At 36.9% G+C, this 19,995-nt stretch overlaps 1 protein-coding gene across 8 annotated transcripts in view; it reads right to left on the minus strand.

Moving 5' to 3' along the window:
- The window catches only part of NEK10 (NIMA related kinase 10), a gene marked incomplete at its 3' end in the record, with an annotated part of 201,020 nt that overhangs the window by 133,404 nt on the left and 47,621 nt on the right, over positions 1-19,995 (minus strand). For 7 of the 8 annotated variants that reach the window (XM_080824601.1, XM_080824599.1, XM_080824596.1 and 4 more), the window contains 7 exons: positions 19,631-19,695; positions 18,160-18,262; positions 17,935-18,063; positions 17,266-17,403; positions 14,351-14,396; positions 11,850-11,971; positions 11,608-11,710 (listed from right to left, as the gene is read on the minus strand). In XM_080824601.1, coding sequence (XP_080680727.1) covers positions 11,608-11,710; positions 11,850-11,971; positions 14,351-14,396; positions 17,266-17,403; positions 17,935-18,063; positions 18,160-18,262; positions 19,631-19,695 — 706 coding nt within the window. The remainder of the gene's footprint in view (positions 1-11,607; positions 11,711-11,849; positions 11,972-14,350; positions 14,397-17,265; positions 17,404-17,934; positions 18,064-18,159; positions 18,263-19,630; positions 19,696-19,995) is intronic. The other variant, XM_080824600.1, reaches the window with a different exon arrangement.

Raw genomic sequence — 19,995 nt, forward strand, 5'->3', positions numbered from 1 at the left:
CACATACATAAATTTATAATTGTGGTAAGATCACTAAAAATCAGGTAGATCTATAATGCTATGAGAGAGTAACACAGAAAACACAGCAGATCAGGAAAATCTGTGACAAATGGTGATTAAGGGAATACATAACAGAGGACAAGAGTTAACTAGGTAAGAAGAGAAAGTGGGAAAAGAGATATCCAGCAGAGGAAGTGGCATGTGCAAAAGTCCTGTGATCAAGGAAACATGATCCATTAAGGAACTGAGGGAAAGTCCTGTGATCAAGGGAGCATGGTCAATTGAAGAACTGAAAAAAAGGCCAGGTTGGTTGGGAGGGTAGACAATGAGGGGCATGGCCAGATGATGCAAGACCCTGCAGGCCATGTTCAGATGAGAGATCCCTGTCAATATTGCGCAACTTAAAATGTCCACCTCAACGAAACTATTGGATTCCTCCAATTCATTCAACACAGTTCTTGATTATGAGCCCCCCATGCCCACAAGGATGTCTTCTTCTTTACCTGAATTGATCTTTCTGGGGGAATACTATAAAGAGAGTTGATGAAGAGATGAACATTAGAGCCAGATGTAGTTCATCCCTGGTACTGTCAACCTATTAGCTGGGTGATTTAAGCGAGTTTTCTAACCTCTCTAACTCTTTTCATTAACTGTGAGAATGGGAATATGCCTGAGATATTGGGTGAGGTAATGAACATATAACTTTCATCCCATAGTAAATGCTTAAGAGATGTAGCTATGGGTGGTTCCTCCTTTCCTTCAAAGCACAGCTAAAATTTTCACCATGATAAAAATGTTTTTTCTGAGTAAAATAAAAACCATGAGTGACTGTGACAATTTCAGGAAATGATCAGTTGAAATCTCTATAGTGCCAGGCAATGACAGAGGCATCTACTTGATGCCTAGTTCAGAAAGATATCCATCTTGTAACCTCTCTCATCTCTCTACCTCTCGGCTCTTTCCTTCTGCCTCAGTAAATGAAGGCCAACTTCCAACTCCCACGTGACAAGATCATCAGTAATATCCTCTCCAGGTAGGGCTCTGTGGGGAAATAAGGGGTTCTTGGAAAGATGCTCAACAAACCCCTGCCTCTTCAGTGCTTCCTCCTCCGAAAGCCACTCAAATTCCTAGTGTGAGCTCTTCCACTGTGCCACCCACCCTTCCAAAGCTTCCTTCCCCAGTGCAGGCCTTTCCCTGGATGAGAGAGAGTAAATGTATTTCCCTTTCTCAACGGCATCATTATTTGATTGATTTCTTTTGACAGAATTATTATAAAAAAGAGTTGTAGGATGAAAAATTCAACTCCTGATATAAAAGTACTTTCCGAATTCTAGGTGACTCCATACTTTTGATACACAAACATCATTTCACTCTAGGTCATCTACCAGTAAAGTAGATTCTCAGGGAAACCAGTGTCCTTACTAAATATGGGCTCTTCTAAAATCACTTTCCAATGTGGGCTTTGTTCTGGTTACTATGACTTGGAATAATGAATGAAACTTTTAAACACATGGTTCTGATATTAAACAGGAGTACTAAGGGTCAGATTCTTATAAAAACAGGAAGTCAGGCTCTTGCTCTTTCTCATTCTCTCTCTCTCTCACACACATACACACACACATACACACACACACACACACTGTGGCATGATTATAGAGTTTAAAAGGCTCCAGTGGGTTCTGTACACTTGGGAGGCTGGGCAGACTGATCAGATGTGTAGTAGCATGCACTGTTGAATTAGTCTGTGTAAAAATAGGCACTCCCACCCACTCACCATGCTGTTCTAGAGAACGCACTTTGGGAAAACTCACAAAATGAAAAAAACATGTCCAGAACACATCAGATTCTACCCTTTACATTAAAAATTCCTCAGAGAACTAAATTATAACCCAATATGCCCATATGAAAACACACACTAAAACAAATTTTATTATCCTGTCCTTTGGTGCATTTATAGGCCATATAAACCCAGCAGTGGAAAGATTTTAGTTCCAATTTTTTCCTAAGATGGTAGATATCCAAGCCCCCCTTATTCACTTATGCAGTCAATTAAGGTGAGTCCATACCACCAGGAGAGCATAGCAATCATCTGGTCAAAATCATCATCATCCTGAAATCTTTCTGGATGTCCTGCTTGGACTTTCTTGGGACTACCATTCTCATCTTTTCCTAGAAGCCAACTGCTATTCAAATCTCAGAATTGCAGAATGACCCACTGGCGGTGTGAGAATTTTAGAAAATTTTTTAGAAATTAGATTTGACTATTTCCCTATTTCACATGACCTAATAGCAATATATGGAAACTGGTGGGCTTGACAGAAAATATTCTTGCTTTCCTAGTGACATGAAGGTAATTTGTTGACTGAGAGAAATTCTAGAAATAGTGTGGCTACCCTCACTACATAGATGTTACACGACGGTATGCAACATGAGTGACTCAATAGTCTGTAGTCTTTTAAGAACACTCAAAGCTCTGTGTTGGCTTAGACTCAAAAAGATACTATATCTGGTTTATGAGAAGTAAACCACACAACATGTTCAAAGAAAGATCAAGAGACCTACAAAAGCTACAGACTCATTATGTGCCTAGTTAGTCAGGAGATTTTGGAGGGGTATGAGATAATATGCATAGAAGGACTTTGACTTCCCTATCAGAAGGTAACACTAATTCGTTTTTCCTGTAATGACGTAGATTTCTCAGCCGCGGCTGAACCAACCAATAACAATTAAAATCCACTAATCCTCTAGAAAACAATTAAAATGCCAAGACTCTAGCAATACAAGAGAGGTCTAATTTGATTTCTCAAACTTTATTGACATCCAGTAGAGTAAATTCTTTCATACTTTGGGTTACATTATTTGCTGCAATGTCAGTGGGAATTGCTTATAACTTTCCCCATTTATGCACCTGATTTCACTTTAATCCTCATTTCCTCTTATATTAAACACTCTTCCCACAAAATCTTAACTGTCAAGGTCAAGATCTCAAACCCAACTAGCTTCCCTAATCATCATTTTTCATTTGTAACTGGTTTCTAAATATTTCTACCTGGGTATGTTTTAGTTCATTTGTTCATACATTCATTCGTCTATCCATGTAGTCAATAAATATCATAAAGTGCTTTCTGAGGAAGAAAAAAGTCAAGAAAACCAGTTTCCTTTACCTCAAGGAGGGAATGGCAATAAATCACTGCCCTATGTGCTGAGAAAGGCAAGCCTGCTATCCTTAAGGAGCCCAGTAATAGCACCTGTCAGATGTGGCCATCAAAGATGCCACCTGGAGGAATGGCATTTGAATTGAGTAGCAGAGGGCATTCCAGGTAGAGAGAACACAATGTTGGAAGTCACAGAGGTATAGGACCACAGCATGGTCTGTTCAGGAGGGAGCAATTTGTCCCATGAGGCTAGAGTAAAGGGCAAAGGTGAGATCATGAAGAAAGGAATTTGGGCACCCTAAGGAATGTCATAGGGAGCTATCTAAAGGACTTTACTCAGGAAAGGATATGATCAGATTTCTAAAGCAGTATGTCCAAACCCTTACACCTTAAATCCCCCACCCAATTCTCTGGTGTCACAATCTTCACAAACTCAGACTCTTTCTCACTGTTCTCACACCTCATTGACTAAGCACAAAATCTTTTAAATTCTGGGTCTCAAATAATTGATGAATCTAATCCTTCTGCAATATCCTCTTCTGCTGCTGCCATAGGTCAAACTCACATTACATCCTCCCTGGACAACTGCAAGGGCCTTTGGCAGCAAATACTGAGGACAAGCTCTCAAAACGCCATTAGGGGAGCCTGGGTGGCTCAGTCATTAGGCATCTGCCTTCGGCTCGGGTCGTGGTCCCAGGGTCCTGGGATCAAGTCCCGTATCAGGCTCAATGCTTCCTCTGCCTGCTTGTGTTCCCTCTCTCACTGTGCCTCTGTCTAATAAATAAATAAAATCTTAAAAAAAAAAAAAAGCCATTAGCCACCCCTTTATCCCTTTCTTAGCCCCAACTATAGAGGCTGAAAGTTCACCTAGACCATGTCCCTTATATCTGGGGGTGGTAACATGACTTGGCTTTGGCCAACAAAAGTAAGATATATAATGGGACTGAAAGACTTTCTTTCTTTTTTTTTTTTTTTTTCTGAAAGACTTTCTTTAAGTCTTTTGAAGACTTAAATTTGAAGAACAGAATTGGTTTTTTTTAACCTAGCTGTCATCCTACTTCCTGTCTGAATGTGGTAATGATGCCTGGAGCTCTGGCCAATCTGCTGAGGATAATGGAGGGAAAAGATAGAAATGCCTAGATCATGGTTGACCTCCTTGAATTGTTAAACCAGCACTAGAACTGCCCACCTCCAGACCCCTTGTTATGAGATCATTACATGTCCTTACAGCATAAGTCATTGTTATTCTGGCTTTTTGCATCCGAACAGATCTTAACTAATACATGTCCTGAACTGGGGATCTGTCTCCAGTCTTTCCCTATGGTGACCCTACCCTGCTATTACAATTATCCTCCCCACCCCATATCTGATCACATTATTTCCAGTCTAGAAACTTCTAAAGATAAGTCTCTGACTAAACATCAATGCCCAAGCTCCTCACCCACCACAGTCCCTATTGTCTTGACACATTGAACATCAATGTGTGCCTAGGCACACTGTACCACTTCGGTTCTCTAATCTTTTGTATCGCTGTAGCCCATGCCTGGAATTCTTTCCTGCTCAACTCCTCACCTGAAGACCCCACAGACAGAGTCAATCACATTTTCCCTTGCACCTGAAAGTTATGATAGACTACATTCTCTGGGGAAGAGGAATACATCTTCACCCTTTTAAACTTGACTTGCTTTGACCCATGAAGTCAGGGCAGAAGTTTTAAGAGCAGAGGTACAGTTGCCGTGCTTTTGCTTTCCTGCCTCCACAATGTTGAAGCAGGTGTAAAGGAGCTTCAGGCAGCCTGGGTCTCTGAGCACAGCACGCTTAGTGACCGACATCACACACAGAATATGAGCTAAGATAGAAACCTTGCTATTTTAAGCCAGGGTGGGCAAATGTTTTCTTTTCTTTTTTAAAAATATAAAAATTTATTTATTTATTTATTTATTTTAAGTACTCTCTACACCCAACATGGACCTGAAACTCAGGACCTAGAGACAGAGAGTGGCATGTTCTTCCAACTGAGCCAGCCAGGTGCCCCAAGGACAAGCTTCTTCTGTAAAGGGCCAGATAATAAATAGTTAAGGCTTCAAGAGCCACATGTGATTTTTGTCACATATTCCTCTTTTTTTTTTTTAAACAACGATCTAGAAAAATAAAAGCCTTCATTAGCTTGCAGAACATTAAAAAAAAACAGGCCACAGCTGGATTTGTTGCACAGGTTATAGTCTGCCACTGTTTTAAGCTGCTGAAACTTTCAGATCACTTGTTACTGCAGCATAACCTGACCTATCCCAACTAATATAATAGTATTTTTTTTAATATAATAGTATTTTGCACAGACAACTTTCTAGTTTTTATGACCCTGAAATACAACTAGAAGCTCCATGAAGATAGCAACTATGTCTGTCATACTTGTCTTGTTCACTGCTGAATGTTACAGCTCAGGAATTAACTGCTGAGTACAGAACTCAAAGTCTTCCCCATAAGACTGAGATTTCAAGGGACAGAGGACATGGCTTTCATCTAATATCCACCCCTACATCCCTGGCACATGAAGGCATTGAATAAGCCCTTGAGTCTTTGATAAATGTTCCACTGAACCAAGTATTTTTCTGTTGTTATTACCAGTAGCAACAGTCAAATAACATTTAAGAAACATGCAGAAATGTGCACAGCCTGTTTGGGTGCAGGACAAACATGTGACCTCTTGAGTCATGCACTAAAGCCCATGTCTGAAATCTATTACCATAGTTGATTGAGGTTTGTTTTTTTCCTTTTCCTTTTTCTTTTCTTTTTTTCCTTTCCTTCTTCTTCTTCTTCTTCTTCTTCTTTTTTTTTTTAAATTTGGGATCGGGGAGAAAATGAGAGCACGAGAGGCTTATATTAAAATATGGGTATTTGAAAAGCTCAAGAAATGTGAAATGGTGGGTCTGCAAGCAAGTTCATTTCCAACAGATCCCCTCCTTCAGAGCCATTCTATAATGGGATAGTACAGTGTAGGTCTTACTTGACCTGCTGAAGCACTTAGAAGTGACCTTGACTATACTTTGCTTAGTGTGCTACTGAGTCAGGTCTGTTCCTTTGTGTGGCATCCAAGGTTGCAAATAAGTGCAGAGTCAAGACCTGGACATGTTTCACAGAACAAGTCATTAAAATATACAGTCTTTTAAATGGAAATACATTTAGACATTAAAATTAAATACCATTTGTAAAACCACACAAACCTAAATATTAGTATTTAATATAAAGTTAGTACTTTCTACTCTGCTGCCTCATGACGGCAAATTTCCAGCTAGTGTGCTTACTATAAATAATTGCACACCAACCTCAATTTTAAAACATCTAATTCATCTACATTAAGAAAAAGAGAAGAAGAGGGAAATTTTGATTTTTCTAAAGTTTTTTTGTCTGGTTACATTTTCAGTACATTTTGTCTCACGGATCTTAAACATCACTTATCAATTCTGTGTATCTTTCCTGGGAGTAAATAAGCCTTCTAGCACAAGAAAGAGAAAAATAAAATATGACAAGGCTGCCCCTTTGTGGTGACATGATTTCATACACACCCCAGCCTCTTTTTATAGGCTCTATGAATGGCAGCTTTATTTCAACCTCCCAAAATATGGGCATCTTCTATATTTGGTTTCAAATTAATGCTAGATTTTAATTTAACCATACCCATCATAAAAATAAATGTCTCTAAAGTCAACATTTATACCAATAGTGATAGACACTGAAAAATATTTTCATCACTATTACATTAAAATATCTTTAAGTCTTTAAGTGATATTAAGTCTCTTTGGATTATCTTTTTAGTCATAAAATCATTTTATACTCATTGAAAAGGACAATTGCACATCAACACCCTGTCCATGTAACTGTTTTAATGGAAAGAAACTAGATTAAGGTAAGATTCTGTTCTGAGGTAGATCACTGATTCTTTATTTGAAACTAGAAAAATATTGCCTCATTTAATGCTAAAAAGTTTTAAAAGCTGAATATAATTTTTAAGTTAGTAACACTCAAGTATAAGTCTAATAAATATTAACAATAAAAAGTCTGGGCAGAATGGTGATGAAGGGCAGGACAGAGAAAAATAAAATAAAAGTTTATTTATCCTTGTAAACAAAGTTACTTTTTTTTCTGGGAGTCCTTCACAATTTGAGTACAAGCCAAAATATTTATTTTTTTAAAGATAGAGAGTATAATGAAAGTGGGATATTTTGTTAAATCTAATGTATAGACTTAATAATGTAACTGGCCTGCCCATTTGGGTTTAAAAGGTAGATTGACTGGGACTCATGGGTGGCTCAGTCAGTTAAGTGTCAGCCTTTGGGTTCAGGTCATGATCTCAGGGTCCTGGAACTGAGTCCCACAATGTTCTTCTTGCTCAGCAGGGAGCCTACTTCTCCCTTTGCCCATTGTGCCCCCTGCTTGTGTGCTCTCTCTCACTGACAAATAAATAAAATCTTAAAAAAAAAAAAAAGGTAGATTAATCATATGTGTGTATGTCTTCTAGCTCTCAAAATCTTGCTAAAAATGAAGGGAAATAAATTTTCCTTAAGAAATTACTAACTCATAAGGACAATGAAAATGGGCTTGGTGACAACAGAGACAAGGATTTCAATGAATTTTTGTAAGATGGAGAATAGATGGAGAATATACCAAGCAGAAGTCCCAAACCATGTGTCTTAGAATAAGAGGGCCAAAAGGGAGCCCATTCACCCTGTAGAGCCCAGTGTACCACACAAGGAGAAGTGAAGTTAAGAAAAGCTCAAAAGACAGAGTTAAGATCAAGTCCACAGGTCCCTCCCTACGTTCACACATGACACTACTCAGTAACTGAGTTCCCTCTGCCACTAGCAGAGAAAGGGAGATTTTCCAAAGACACTGACAGACCAGAAAGAAACAAAGCAGAGTATGGATGAACCCATGAGCATTCAAGGAAAATCTATCAACTGAACATACTTCCCTGAGGCCCCTCTGTCCACACCATTCCCTAAATGACAGCAACAGATAGACATTGCCTCAGTCAAGATACTGGAGCTGCATTCTCTGGAAAAAGTTTGAATAATAACTTTGGGGGTTTCCAAAGGAGAAATGTCTTTGTGCTCTAATGAAGTCCACAGATGGCAGCCTTAGCTGGAATTCATGGAGCTTCCAACAGTTTATTTAGTGTCTTTGTCAGCCCAGGATCAAAGACATTTGAGAAATGTCTCCATTAGGAAAGAGAGATTGAGGGTGGGGTGGAGATGGAACCAGAAGATACAGAAACAATGCAGGGTGCTGAAGAGAAAAGTTTGTATTACCCTGAGAGAGAATAAAATCAGGATTCCATGAACATGAAATAAAGAACCAGATAAAAGGGGAAATTAAAATATATGAAAATCAAAATTAAATATTCCACACAAGTACTAGAAAATTAAGTTGAAGAAATAACTGAAGTAGAACAAAGAGACAGAGCTGAAAACTAAGAGAATAATTATTTTTAAATTAGGAGATTATTTAGCATATAGATCCGAGACTAATAGGATTCTACAAAGTAAAGAAGAAGGGAGAAAAATAATGAAGAAATAAGCAGGAAAATTTCACAAGACTGAAGTTTTAAGCCTCCAATATTGAAGTACACACCTAGTTTCAAATACACTGAATGAAGAGAGACCCACCCAAAGCTGCGGATGAAGGGAACAACCTAAAATTTTCTAGATAAATAAAGAGCTCATATATCAAGTAATGGGAATCAAAATAGCATTGGCTTTCCAAACAGCAAAACTGGATACTAGAAGACTGAAGTAATGCCTTCAAATTTGAAAGGATAATGACTTTCATCTGAGAATACTACACCCACTCAATAGAGGACAAAGGTCCCCTAAAAATATTTTGTGACACGCAAGCATCCCAAAATTTTAAGAACATTTCAGAACATTCTTTTTAAGGAAAGTACTGGAAAATACACTTCAGCACAACAGGAGAGTTAAAAAAGGAGAGTGTGTAAGTGATGAATCACTAAATTCTACACCTGAAACTAATATTACACTGTATGTTAACTAACTGGAATTTAAATGAAAACTAGAAGGGAGGGAGGAAGGAAGGAAGGAAGGGGACAGAGAGAAAGAAGAAAGGGAGAGAGAAAGGAAGAAAGAAAGGAAGGAAGAAAAAAGGAAAAAAAGAAAGGAAAAAGGAAGGGAAAATCATAGGACATAAGAGAGACTCCAGTTAGAAAAGAAGCGAATGTGAGCTCCAGGACAATGGCCATACAGCAGACCTAAATTCAAATCCCACTGCAGCAAGCAGCTACCAGAATGGAGTATCCAGGAAAACAAAACTGAGAGTAACTGCCATGTTTGGCCACACGGAAACAGTACAGAGAGGGCTTTTATAATCTTTTTGGAAGACCTGGGAAGAAGAAATAATACCTACATAGAAAATTAAGAAAACAAACAAAAGAGAAGGCAATTATTAACTCCAAGAAAAACAAAAAGGTCTACGAGAGAGGAAAGGTGATCAACATTGAACAGTAATTATATAGTAATAATAATGTAAACATTAAATATTGATTCAATCCCAAATTGTGCAATAACTATATTGGCAGGATGGTAAATGGGGAAGAAGAAGAAATACGAAAACTAAATCCTCAACTATCACAATGGAAAATCAAATGCCAGAAGAAGCTAAAGAGAATGAAATTTTTCAGAAAACTGAGAATTGGGGATTGCAAAGAGGTAAGTGTTTCTTTGTAAGATTTTTAGCACTACTTTATTTTGTAAACTCTTCTGATGTGCAGTACTGATTACAGAATATAAATATAAAATTTAATAAGCTTAGACAGAAAAGAAATCAAGTTACTACACTAAAAGATTAATCTCAATGTATTAAATGTAAGCAAAGAAAAGATTACAGCTGATCTTAGTAAGAAAATAAAATGCAGGGTTGGCTATTCCCCAGAAACGTGGCCTGAATAGCCATCAAAGGCATCATATACCAACACAAAACAAAATTAAATCAATCCTATTTAATAATATATAGGTATAATAAATTTGATTTCTCTTAATTCTCATTAACTTATAAATCAAAATATCTATAGGTATATAAATGGGAACAATTCTTAAGGAAACACAAGTCTAATTTATAAAAAGAAAAAACCTGAAAGTTTATGGCAAACAAAATTATGGCAAATTTGTATCCAAGGTGAAGATTCACAATTACTTTGTCTCATTTCATATTTCTGCCCTGGCCTGGAAATATTTCCAAGTAACTTTGCATTGGAAGTTAGATAGCGTTCCTGTTTGGGGTTGCTTTTTATATTTTAAACTAATAGAGGATGCCCTTAGAAAAATCTGGACAGTAAATATAATTGTTGTTATTGAAGACACGTGGTGATGGTTAAGGTGCACATTTGGGATTGCCTTCATGAAGAACTAGATTCTATTAAAACTAAGAGAATCAGCTTTAAAATGTTACCATGTGTTTCTCACATTGATAACATTTAGGGAAGTGGTCCCCAAAGCTAAATGCCTAGGGCAATCCACTGGAGGGCAGGAAAAAATATTGAAACCATTATTTTAATTCTTTAATGCACCCCTTTATATTTTATTTGAGGACTTTATACACTTATATTAAATAACTGTAGAGTGATACAGATATAGAATTTATAAGTAAGCATATATACATTGGCAGTATATTACAAAAAATGTTTTACTGATGGAATGTCATGAGCAAAAAATATTTAGAGACCACTGATTTAGATATGTATATCCCTACTTATAGTTGGTAAACGATTAATAGTCCATGAGAATAACACAAGTGTTCATGAGTGAAGAAGAACAAGAGAATGAAAATTATCAGTCTAGGCTAAAAAGTTAATTTTAAGTTATGATTGAGAATTGTACAATTGTCGGGGAAAAAATAACCTCCTCACTTGTAAAATTTTAGCCAACATTAGGCCTACCTGTATCAGCTGATTTGATAAAAACTGATGCTGAAATAAACAAATACCTAGATTTGCCATAGTTCTCGATATGTACACTTGTCACCCATATGGTACAGACTATATTAAAATAGTTCAAAAAAATGTGCTCACATGGTGGTCATAAAGGCTTTTGCTGATGAAGTGGTGTTCTATGGAGAGAAAAAAAACCTAGCCATCATTGAATTGGAAATTAAATATTTAAACATAGAACAGTACTTTATTCTCTCATATGGGCAAAATATAACTCAATCAAGAACTACATAGTAGCCACTAGTCACATAGGGATGTTCACTTAATTAAAATTTGTTAGAATTTAAGATTCCCATCCTTAGTCACACAAGCCACAATTCAAATGCCCAATAGCCATATATTGGACAATGCAGATACAGAATATCCCCTTAAGTACAGAAACTTCTATTGAACAACTCTCTCTTGAATAATATTCAGTAACTATTAAATTAAAAATTTTAAGATTCTGATACTTACTAACTGTTACTTTGTCTTTGTCCCCCAACATAATGTTGTTTGGTGTCAGATCTCTATGCACAATCCTCTTTTCCTTGTGTAAGTACCGAAGAGCTAAGCACAGCTTGAAAGAGCAAATAAAAAACAAATTTTATTCTCCCCAATATACATATCACTACTGATGACTACTATAAACATGCCTAAGAAATCAGCTCAGAAATTTACTGTTTGGTAAAACAAAATTAATGAAAACAAAAGTGTACCTGTATAAATATTTTCCATAGTCTTTCTTCAACAAAATGATGTTGTTTTTCCTTCAAAGAACTGAAATGCTCTCCAAGAGGGACCCCTTCTATAAGCTCCATAACTATATACAACCTATCATCTATAGGAAAACAAGGAAGACATAATAGAAATTTAAATTTAATATATTTAGAAAAAAACTTATGAATTAGAATCTGAGCTTCCCAACGTGTGTGCAGGGCACAGCACTGAAGAGTTAGAGATGTGCTAAGATATGGATCCAGTCAGTCCTGGAGGCAGTGGAGGTGAGGGGCTCTTGGGCTCCTGGGGCCCAGCAACAGTCTCTTTTGGCTATGGACTACCTTGTTGCGTAAGTTTACGCTGGCAAATATTATCATTTTCTATGTACACCAAGATGTGGAACAGTTGGGAGGTGCCAAAGAGAACAAGGTAAATGATGCCAAGTCATGGAGCCATTTCCTAAAGAACATGTAAACCCACCTTTCCTCTCAGTAGTTTAAAATTTACCCTTAAATCATGTCAGAAATTCAGAAAATTGCATTTTAAACTATTGTTTGATAGTCTCATGGATGTACCTCACAGAATTTTACAAGGGAATCATGCCAAGGTCTTGCAATGACACAGGTGAAAACATAACCCACCACAGAAATGTGCCATGCTCCTTTAGAACAGAGAAAGCTGGACTTCTACTGGGTTTATCTTATGGATAGAGGGAATCCCATAACTGATTGCATTCATCTCTTTGCTTTGGATGTCAAGAAACAAAGTAAATGCTACTTTCTCCTCCCAAACCAATATGAAACTATTAACAATGGCATGTGACATGTATTCTTTGTGATATTATGGATGTATATAAAATATATACGTACACAATATTCACAAATGTGGAATATTTACTATACATGTTCCGCCACTTATCCTTTTTCATTCAGCAGCCTGGCCTAAGACTACACACAGATCCATGCCATTCTTTCTGCTGGCTGCATAGTATTCTACAACACAGATGGGTTATTATTTATTCTCCTAAAGACAGACAGACATATTATTTTCAATTGTTCATTATTCCAAGAAATACTCAGTGTATATACTAATCTTACTCCTAGCTTAATTTTTTCTTTTCTTATATTAATTGATTTTTTTATTGAAGCATGATTAATATACTGTATATTAGCTTCAGGTGTTCAATATAGTGATTTAATAGTTCTATACCATACTCAGTGCTTATTACAGTAAGGGTACTCTTAATCCCATAATTCCCTAATTCAATTTCATATAATTTCATATAATTCCCTAATCTATTTTTATATTTTATGTATTTTTAAGCCACTTTCAATTCTTTTTGTAAAAGTTTTATTTCGTTTTTAAATTAGTCTAAGTTGTGTCACTTCAGTAGTGCAAGTCTGAAGCCAATCCTAATCTCTAATGGGATATGCACTAAATTATAAGAAATTATTCTAGTATCAAGAATTCTAATATGAAGGGAGCAGGATTAACTGGACAGTTTCAGCACTCGGTTCCTCTGAGTCACCTAGGTGAAGGAAGATGGGTAAAATCTTAAAATGCCACACTACACAGTAGGTTTGCATGGTAATAGCACTTATAAAGTGGCAATGAGGAAGTCCCAACCGTTGCCTTGTACTTCTTTAAATCTTCCTCCAAACGATTTACTTTGAAACTTCATATGTGATGCACATCATTAAGGTTTCTCAATACTTTTATTGTTTTGGTCAAAGGTCTTCAAGGTCTTCAGCATGTTACTGAGTTTGGCTTTATCTCAACCTTTTTTTTTTTTTTTTAAAGATTTTATTTATTTATTTGATAGAGATCACAAGTAGGCAGAGTGGAAGGCAGAGAGAGAGGAGGAAGCAGGCTCCCCGCTGAGCAGAGAACCCGATGCGGGGCTTGATCCCAGGACCCTAGAATCATGACCTGAGCCAAAGGCAGAGGCTTTAACCCACTGAGCCACCCAGGTGCCCCTTATGTCAACCTTTTGATCCTTGCACCTAAGAGGGCCTGTCTGCAGAATCAGTCAGGGCTCCATCGCCACCTTGTGGTAATTACCTGAACTTCACGTAAAGTAAATCTAAAGACGTAGCGCTCCCAGTTCATTAGGGGGGTGAAAAATATCACCCGAGACAACGAAAACAATTTTTCATTTTGTCTTATATAAGCTATCATCCTTTAGTTTGCTGCTCTCCTGATCCTACTATGGTTTTGTGTGTGTGTAAGAAAAGAGCTATAATAACTATTTTGCTTTGTTCGTGCAGTGTCTTTCATATAGGAGTCTAAGTACTTTTTAACTATCTGTAGGTGATTGATTATTATATCACTGTTTCACTGATCAATAAGTAATGCACAAGATCCTCCACAAATAAAGAAAATACTTGGGAAAAAAAGAAAAGAATTGATTAAGTTTATTTTGTGACATTCTAATATAGATAGAAATATACAATATAGATACTTTTCCTTAATTAGAAAGATCATGAAAACTCATACTTACTTTCCAGAAATGTTTTGTAATAGCGTACAACATTGGGATGATAGAGCTATAAGAAAATAAATAACAAACATCACATTACTTGAAAATATAACTGGACTATAATTGAAACAACACAGAAATTATTGTATTCATTTTTATCTATAAAATTAAGCATTTCAAGATGTCATCTAATTGAGATTTGAGATTTTCATCATGATTCTTATTATTTGCTACCTACAAAACTAATCTGAAAATAGCAATCTCCCATATAGCCTTATCAATTAGAATTAAAAACTGATTGTACTTTATCACCTAATTTAACCAAAACAGAGAACTGTAGAAGTCAAAGTAAACTGAAGAATTCATGTAGCACTCCCCATCCCAACACTACACACACATTGCAAAGAGAAGAAAACTGTAATGAAGCAATTTATGTTGAATATGTACACCATTGCCTCCCCCTCCCTATTACTTAAATATTCCTATGTACTGTTTATGTCTATTCACACTTTGTGTCTTTCTATGTTCTCCAAAATGGTTAGTATGAAACTGAAGTAATCTAAGAGTTTACATTATAATAATAGTTGAAAAGGACTCCCTTCTTGGCCAAAGTCAGGCTTCTCTGAGCTCTCTTCTTGACTAGACTTCATTCTTGGACTGCCTAGATTTACCAAGAATCCTGCCAAACCAGATTAGCAAGATCTCCCCACTCTTGATATCCCAATCAAGTTCCTCATCAACCCATCTTTGATAGCTAATGAAGTCCTTCCAAGTAATTTTCCATCCAGGCACCCTTTCACCCAGCCTCCTGGTTGTAAATTGCTAGCTGTTGCTATTGTCTTTGAGTTGAATTCAATCTCTCTCCCCTGCTGTAATAGTTTGACTCCTATTGCAATAGTCTTGAGTGAAGTCTTCCTCACCATGTTTAAGAAGTGTTCCGTTCTTTAACCTAAGTATACCTCAGGATATGATGTGGAAATTCCACTTTTTCAAAACTTTACTTTTCTATAAGAATGCTAAAATTTTTATAGTTGCTTATTTATATTTTAAGTTTCTAGGGCAAATTGAAATTTATTCTATCTCAGGATAGTTGACATTACATTTATAAATGGCTTGCATTTATTTCTGGTCTCTTTTCTTACCTTTTTGAAGGGAAGTCTGGTAACTGTCCACCACAAACCTCCTCTCCTATTCCTCCATTGCGTTTGAGTATGGGTGGAACATGGCTTCCCAGTCAGAGATTACATCTCTCAGCCTCCCTTGCAGCCGTGAGAAGGAATGCCACTAAGTTCTCACCAAGGGAATGTAAGGGGAAACATATGTGCTCCTGTGTCTGAGACCTAAATACTGGGGAACCCCTCCCCCCACCACGCTCTTTCACCTTGGATGTGAACATGCCTGTGCCAGTTTCAACCATGCAGATGAAGACAATGGCCTAGGAGGTAGCAGAGCAGTAAGGGAGAAAGAACCTACATCCCCAAATGATTGCTTGGAACAGAGAACACCACTTGGTCCGCTTGGTCCAGCTTGGTCCACTCACGGCTAGGATTGTTACAGGAAGAGAAACAGCTCACTGCATTGCGAGGCCTCTTATTTAGGCCAATGTATTTGGAGCCTCTTTCTGACTGCAGGTTAGTCTTATTCTTAACAAACACATTCTCCTTTTCTAGTTCCATTTCTGCCATTTCTGTCTGCCATCACCTCCTCCCTTTAGACCTCTCAATGTTATAATCCTTTCCATTGGTTCAGTTCTCTCTTAAGAGTGCAACTATACAATTTTGAATTATCTCAAAGCCCAAACACAAGCCTCTTATCTGTCCTTACCTGATACTTTCTTTTCTTAAGAAGTGTGCTAAAACAAGGTCTACCTCATCAACTATCAAGTGGCCAGCAGATTTGAAACAATACGGGACCAGGTATGCAACAGAATCATATCTAAGCCTAGCTCACCGGTCAGGACCACATCGAGATCAGGGTTCAAATGAAAATACTTGATCAGCTTGAAGCAAAGGCCATGCTCTAGCCTTGTGCTACAGTGAAACAGCACACTGCTGAAGATCAGAGTATCCCACGCAGGAGCACACACTAACTTCTTCAGGTCCACTCTTTTAGTATATATGAAAGTCAACTATAAAATAAGCTGTTAATGATAGTATGTACTGCAATTTATGAATTGGGCTAGAACTATGTATTTTGATGAATAAAGATCGTCATATTTATTTGGTGATCTTTATGTCCCAGCAGAGACGCAAATTTAACTGGTGGAAAACAGAGCAGGGAAGCTGGTTACTCTCCACAGGAGTTGCAAATGAACAGTATCCATAATGAATGTATAAATAAGGAAAGCTGAAAAAGAAACCCATGTATTCTTGGATCACAAAATCCGATCTCACTTCTCTTCTGACATGTTTATTCTTTCGCCCCAAACAAACCTTCATAATGATAGTTAATTGAGTTGTTACATTATGTCTGAATATTCCGCTCATGCCAATAAATAATAACCCATCTTGAAAATCTACTTTTAGATTTAATAAGCTGTATTTGGGGAATGTTAACAGCTTGGTTTCACTTGACAAAAGTCAGGGGACTCTTAGTCATATGCTTATGCATGTAACTAAGTAACCAAATATTCCACAATATAATGAGAGGAAATGGAGATGCTCGCAATGAAAAAAGAAGGATGTTTCATATATGTGGCACTCTGCTGTAAACCCAATCATTCTGCAACCCAAGCACGGATACCAACTCCAGAAAGTCTTTCTACGGTTCAATGTCAAGCCTGCAGAAAAATAACTAAAATATTACCACCTCAATATCAATTATTGTAAACAGAACCAGCTCTTAAACAGCATGGACGAGAATAGCACAAGAACTCTATTTTCTTTCAATGACACTCAGTTAAGGAACATATCCTCATAAACAAGAAAAACGTTTACCTGCTCTTTAATTATTGTTAATTCAGAAACAATATTCTTTACACTGCTGTCTCGGTCTTTTTTATCCTTTCCAAATGCTGGGTTATGTAAATTGACCTCTTTCATTGCTAAAAGATTTTGGCCACTTCGCTTTCTAACCTAAAATAAGACCAAAAAATAAAATAAAAAGAATAAGTAATAATAATGGGGTGGGGGTAGAAAGAAGGAAAAAAAGAAATCGATTAATAAGTCACATGATTAAAACAAGTAATCTAAATAATCTACATAAGTAACAGAACTTTTAAAATTCTGTCTACACACTAAGCTCAGCTCAAAAAACTGGTATCTCCTGGATCAATCTGCACTATTTGGTAGGTTTTCCTGGGTAAATATGGAAAACTCTGGTATGAATTTAGAGGAAGTCTCATGCACTGGGACAAGCCATTTTGACTATTTTTTGTGAGACATTAGCAAGGACTTTTGTTTTCAAAGATCAGTGACCAATTTCTAGAGCTGAGAGCTGAGATAAGATAACATTAGTATAGCTATTTGATGGGCAAAAACAACCATTCTAATTTGTATCTGTTTTTCATTAATGAGGGTTCTAATCCAGTTGCATGGGTGTGTGTAAGTGGGATGTCTGGCTTGCTTTGGAATGTCAGAAATATTGTTCCCCAAGGGCAAAGTCACCTTGTAGACACAGCCAAAAGCTCCACTTCCAAGATGATCCAAAATCGCATAGTTGCCTATATATTTCGAAGGAGCTTTATTCTGATTAATGCTTTCAAGATTTTCAGCGATTTGCTTCAGTTCATCCTCCTAAAAGAAAAAATAAAAAGGAAACGGGCACACTATGATAATTTTCATTCCTGACCACATACCAGCCTGACCAAATATTTAAAACTCAGGACTTACCACTAACAAATTCAACTTTGATACCAATTCTTCATAAGCACTGATATCACGAACATAATGTCCTATATCGATGAAGATCTCAAACAAGTCAGTGGGGAAAAGTCTATAGGGAAAACATACACACAGACATTTCATGTAGGGCTTGGTAACCGTTGCTCATTCCTTCCCTTTGGGACCTAGCTTACTCACAGATTAATTACATTAAACAAACTTAACTTCCTTAGGTTGTCAACAAAGTGGGGGCAAATAGTATTCACCAGCTTATCTCACAAAAATGAACTAGAACTATTGTTCTTAAGGGATAATGAAAAGCAACCAGAGAGGAAAATTTCTAGAGATGTGGGGTACAACATTGTGCTTACAGTTAATAATACTGTGCCCTACACTTAGAAATTTGGTAAGAGGGCAGATTTCATGTTATGATACAAATTATACAAAAAACTTGTTTGTAAGATATTTGGAGGTACAGGCCTTAAACATTTTGGAAAGGAATGTTTATGGGGTGTTTATGGAGTGCTGAACACTTTCATAAATGCCATTTGATTCAGTCCTCATATTAACCCTAGGAGGTAAATACTAACCCCATTCTTAAATGTTTTATGAAAATAAAAGAAAAATACAGGTAAATGAAAAAAATGGAGAGATTTATGAATCATTTGCAGGGTACTGGTTTTAAGGGCTTAGTAAAATCACTAAGTCCATAAAAATGGTTGGTTTAGGGCCTTGAAGTAAAAGGTTATAGTAACTTTACTTCTTTTTCTTCCCTCAAATTCAAGCATCATTTGTAAATAAGGTAGCAACATAAAATGCACCAGTGCTTCTGAACAAAACACATTATATTAACTCAAGTTTTTATTTCTATCCACATTATCAATAGATTTCTAGTAAGAACTTGGGCCTATGATTTTGGCTACCCTGGCCAAGCCAGGGGCATGCAGACCACACATGTAGGTAACTACTGTTTGCTTCCCAAGGGGCTGATTTTCCTGTCATGCTCACTAGCACAGCCTCCTGACCCAAGAACACCTAGCCTCCTCCCCTTCAAATGAGCTCCTGCCCTATGAAGGATACCCTGACATATGCTTCTTTTACATTGATTCACAGGAAACGCATAGACCAACTTTGGAATTTCTAAATGCGTAAGAACAAGCACATATTTTGACACCATCCATTTAAAATGTTAACGTCCAAGAAAAAAATAAAAAAGGAAAACTAAAAACCATAGCAGTCACAGTAATTAAGAATTGTACTGATAGAGAGATTTATTCCCTTTCTTCATCATTTAGTTCACTTTCAGGGTTAAGATATCACTAGGGTAAGCCAGTGTTTTTATGTGCAGATTCTAAGAAATCTGAAAACACATGCTTTGCTTACTGCTTCATTCTTCTCTTACTGTTTACATCTAAATCAGGTATGTGAAAACCATGTACTCTCATGATCACCGGTCACTTAAATTTCTCTAAGCTCATACCTTTTAAAGAGTGGTCTGTTTCTTTCCATACTGAAGAGAAACCTCAAGGCTCTGAATGCATAACACTGGAAAATAAAAGGGTGTGTGATTCTCTAATGGTAGCTCAGCAAACTAAAACATCCCCAGCATAAAATTATCAAGAACTAAACATTAAAGTGACTTTATTGTGAGTGGCTGGCCTCTGTGGGAGTCAAAGCTTAGGACTAAAACCAAAAACCATCAATACCTGGGGTAGGTCTCATATTTTTAAAAAGTGTTTATGTTGTAGAATGCTCGGATGTTAGCCTCGTTCCACTCAGTACTTGTCATTAATTCCTTTCTAGAAAGAACAAAATGAACACAGAGACCAGAAATAAAATTCCTAC

The sequence above is a fragment of the Martes martes genome (genome assembly GCF_963455335.1).
Source record: "Martes martes genome assembly, chromosome: 1".
Lineage (NCBI taxonomy): Eukaryota > Metazoa > Chordata > Mammalia > Carnivora > Mustelidae > Martes > Martes martes.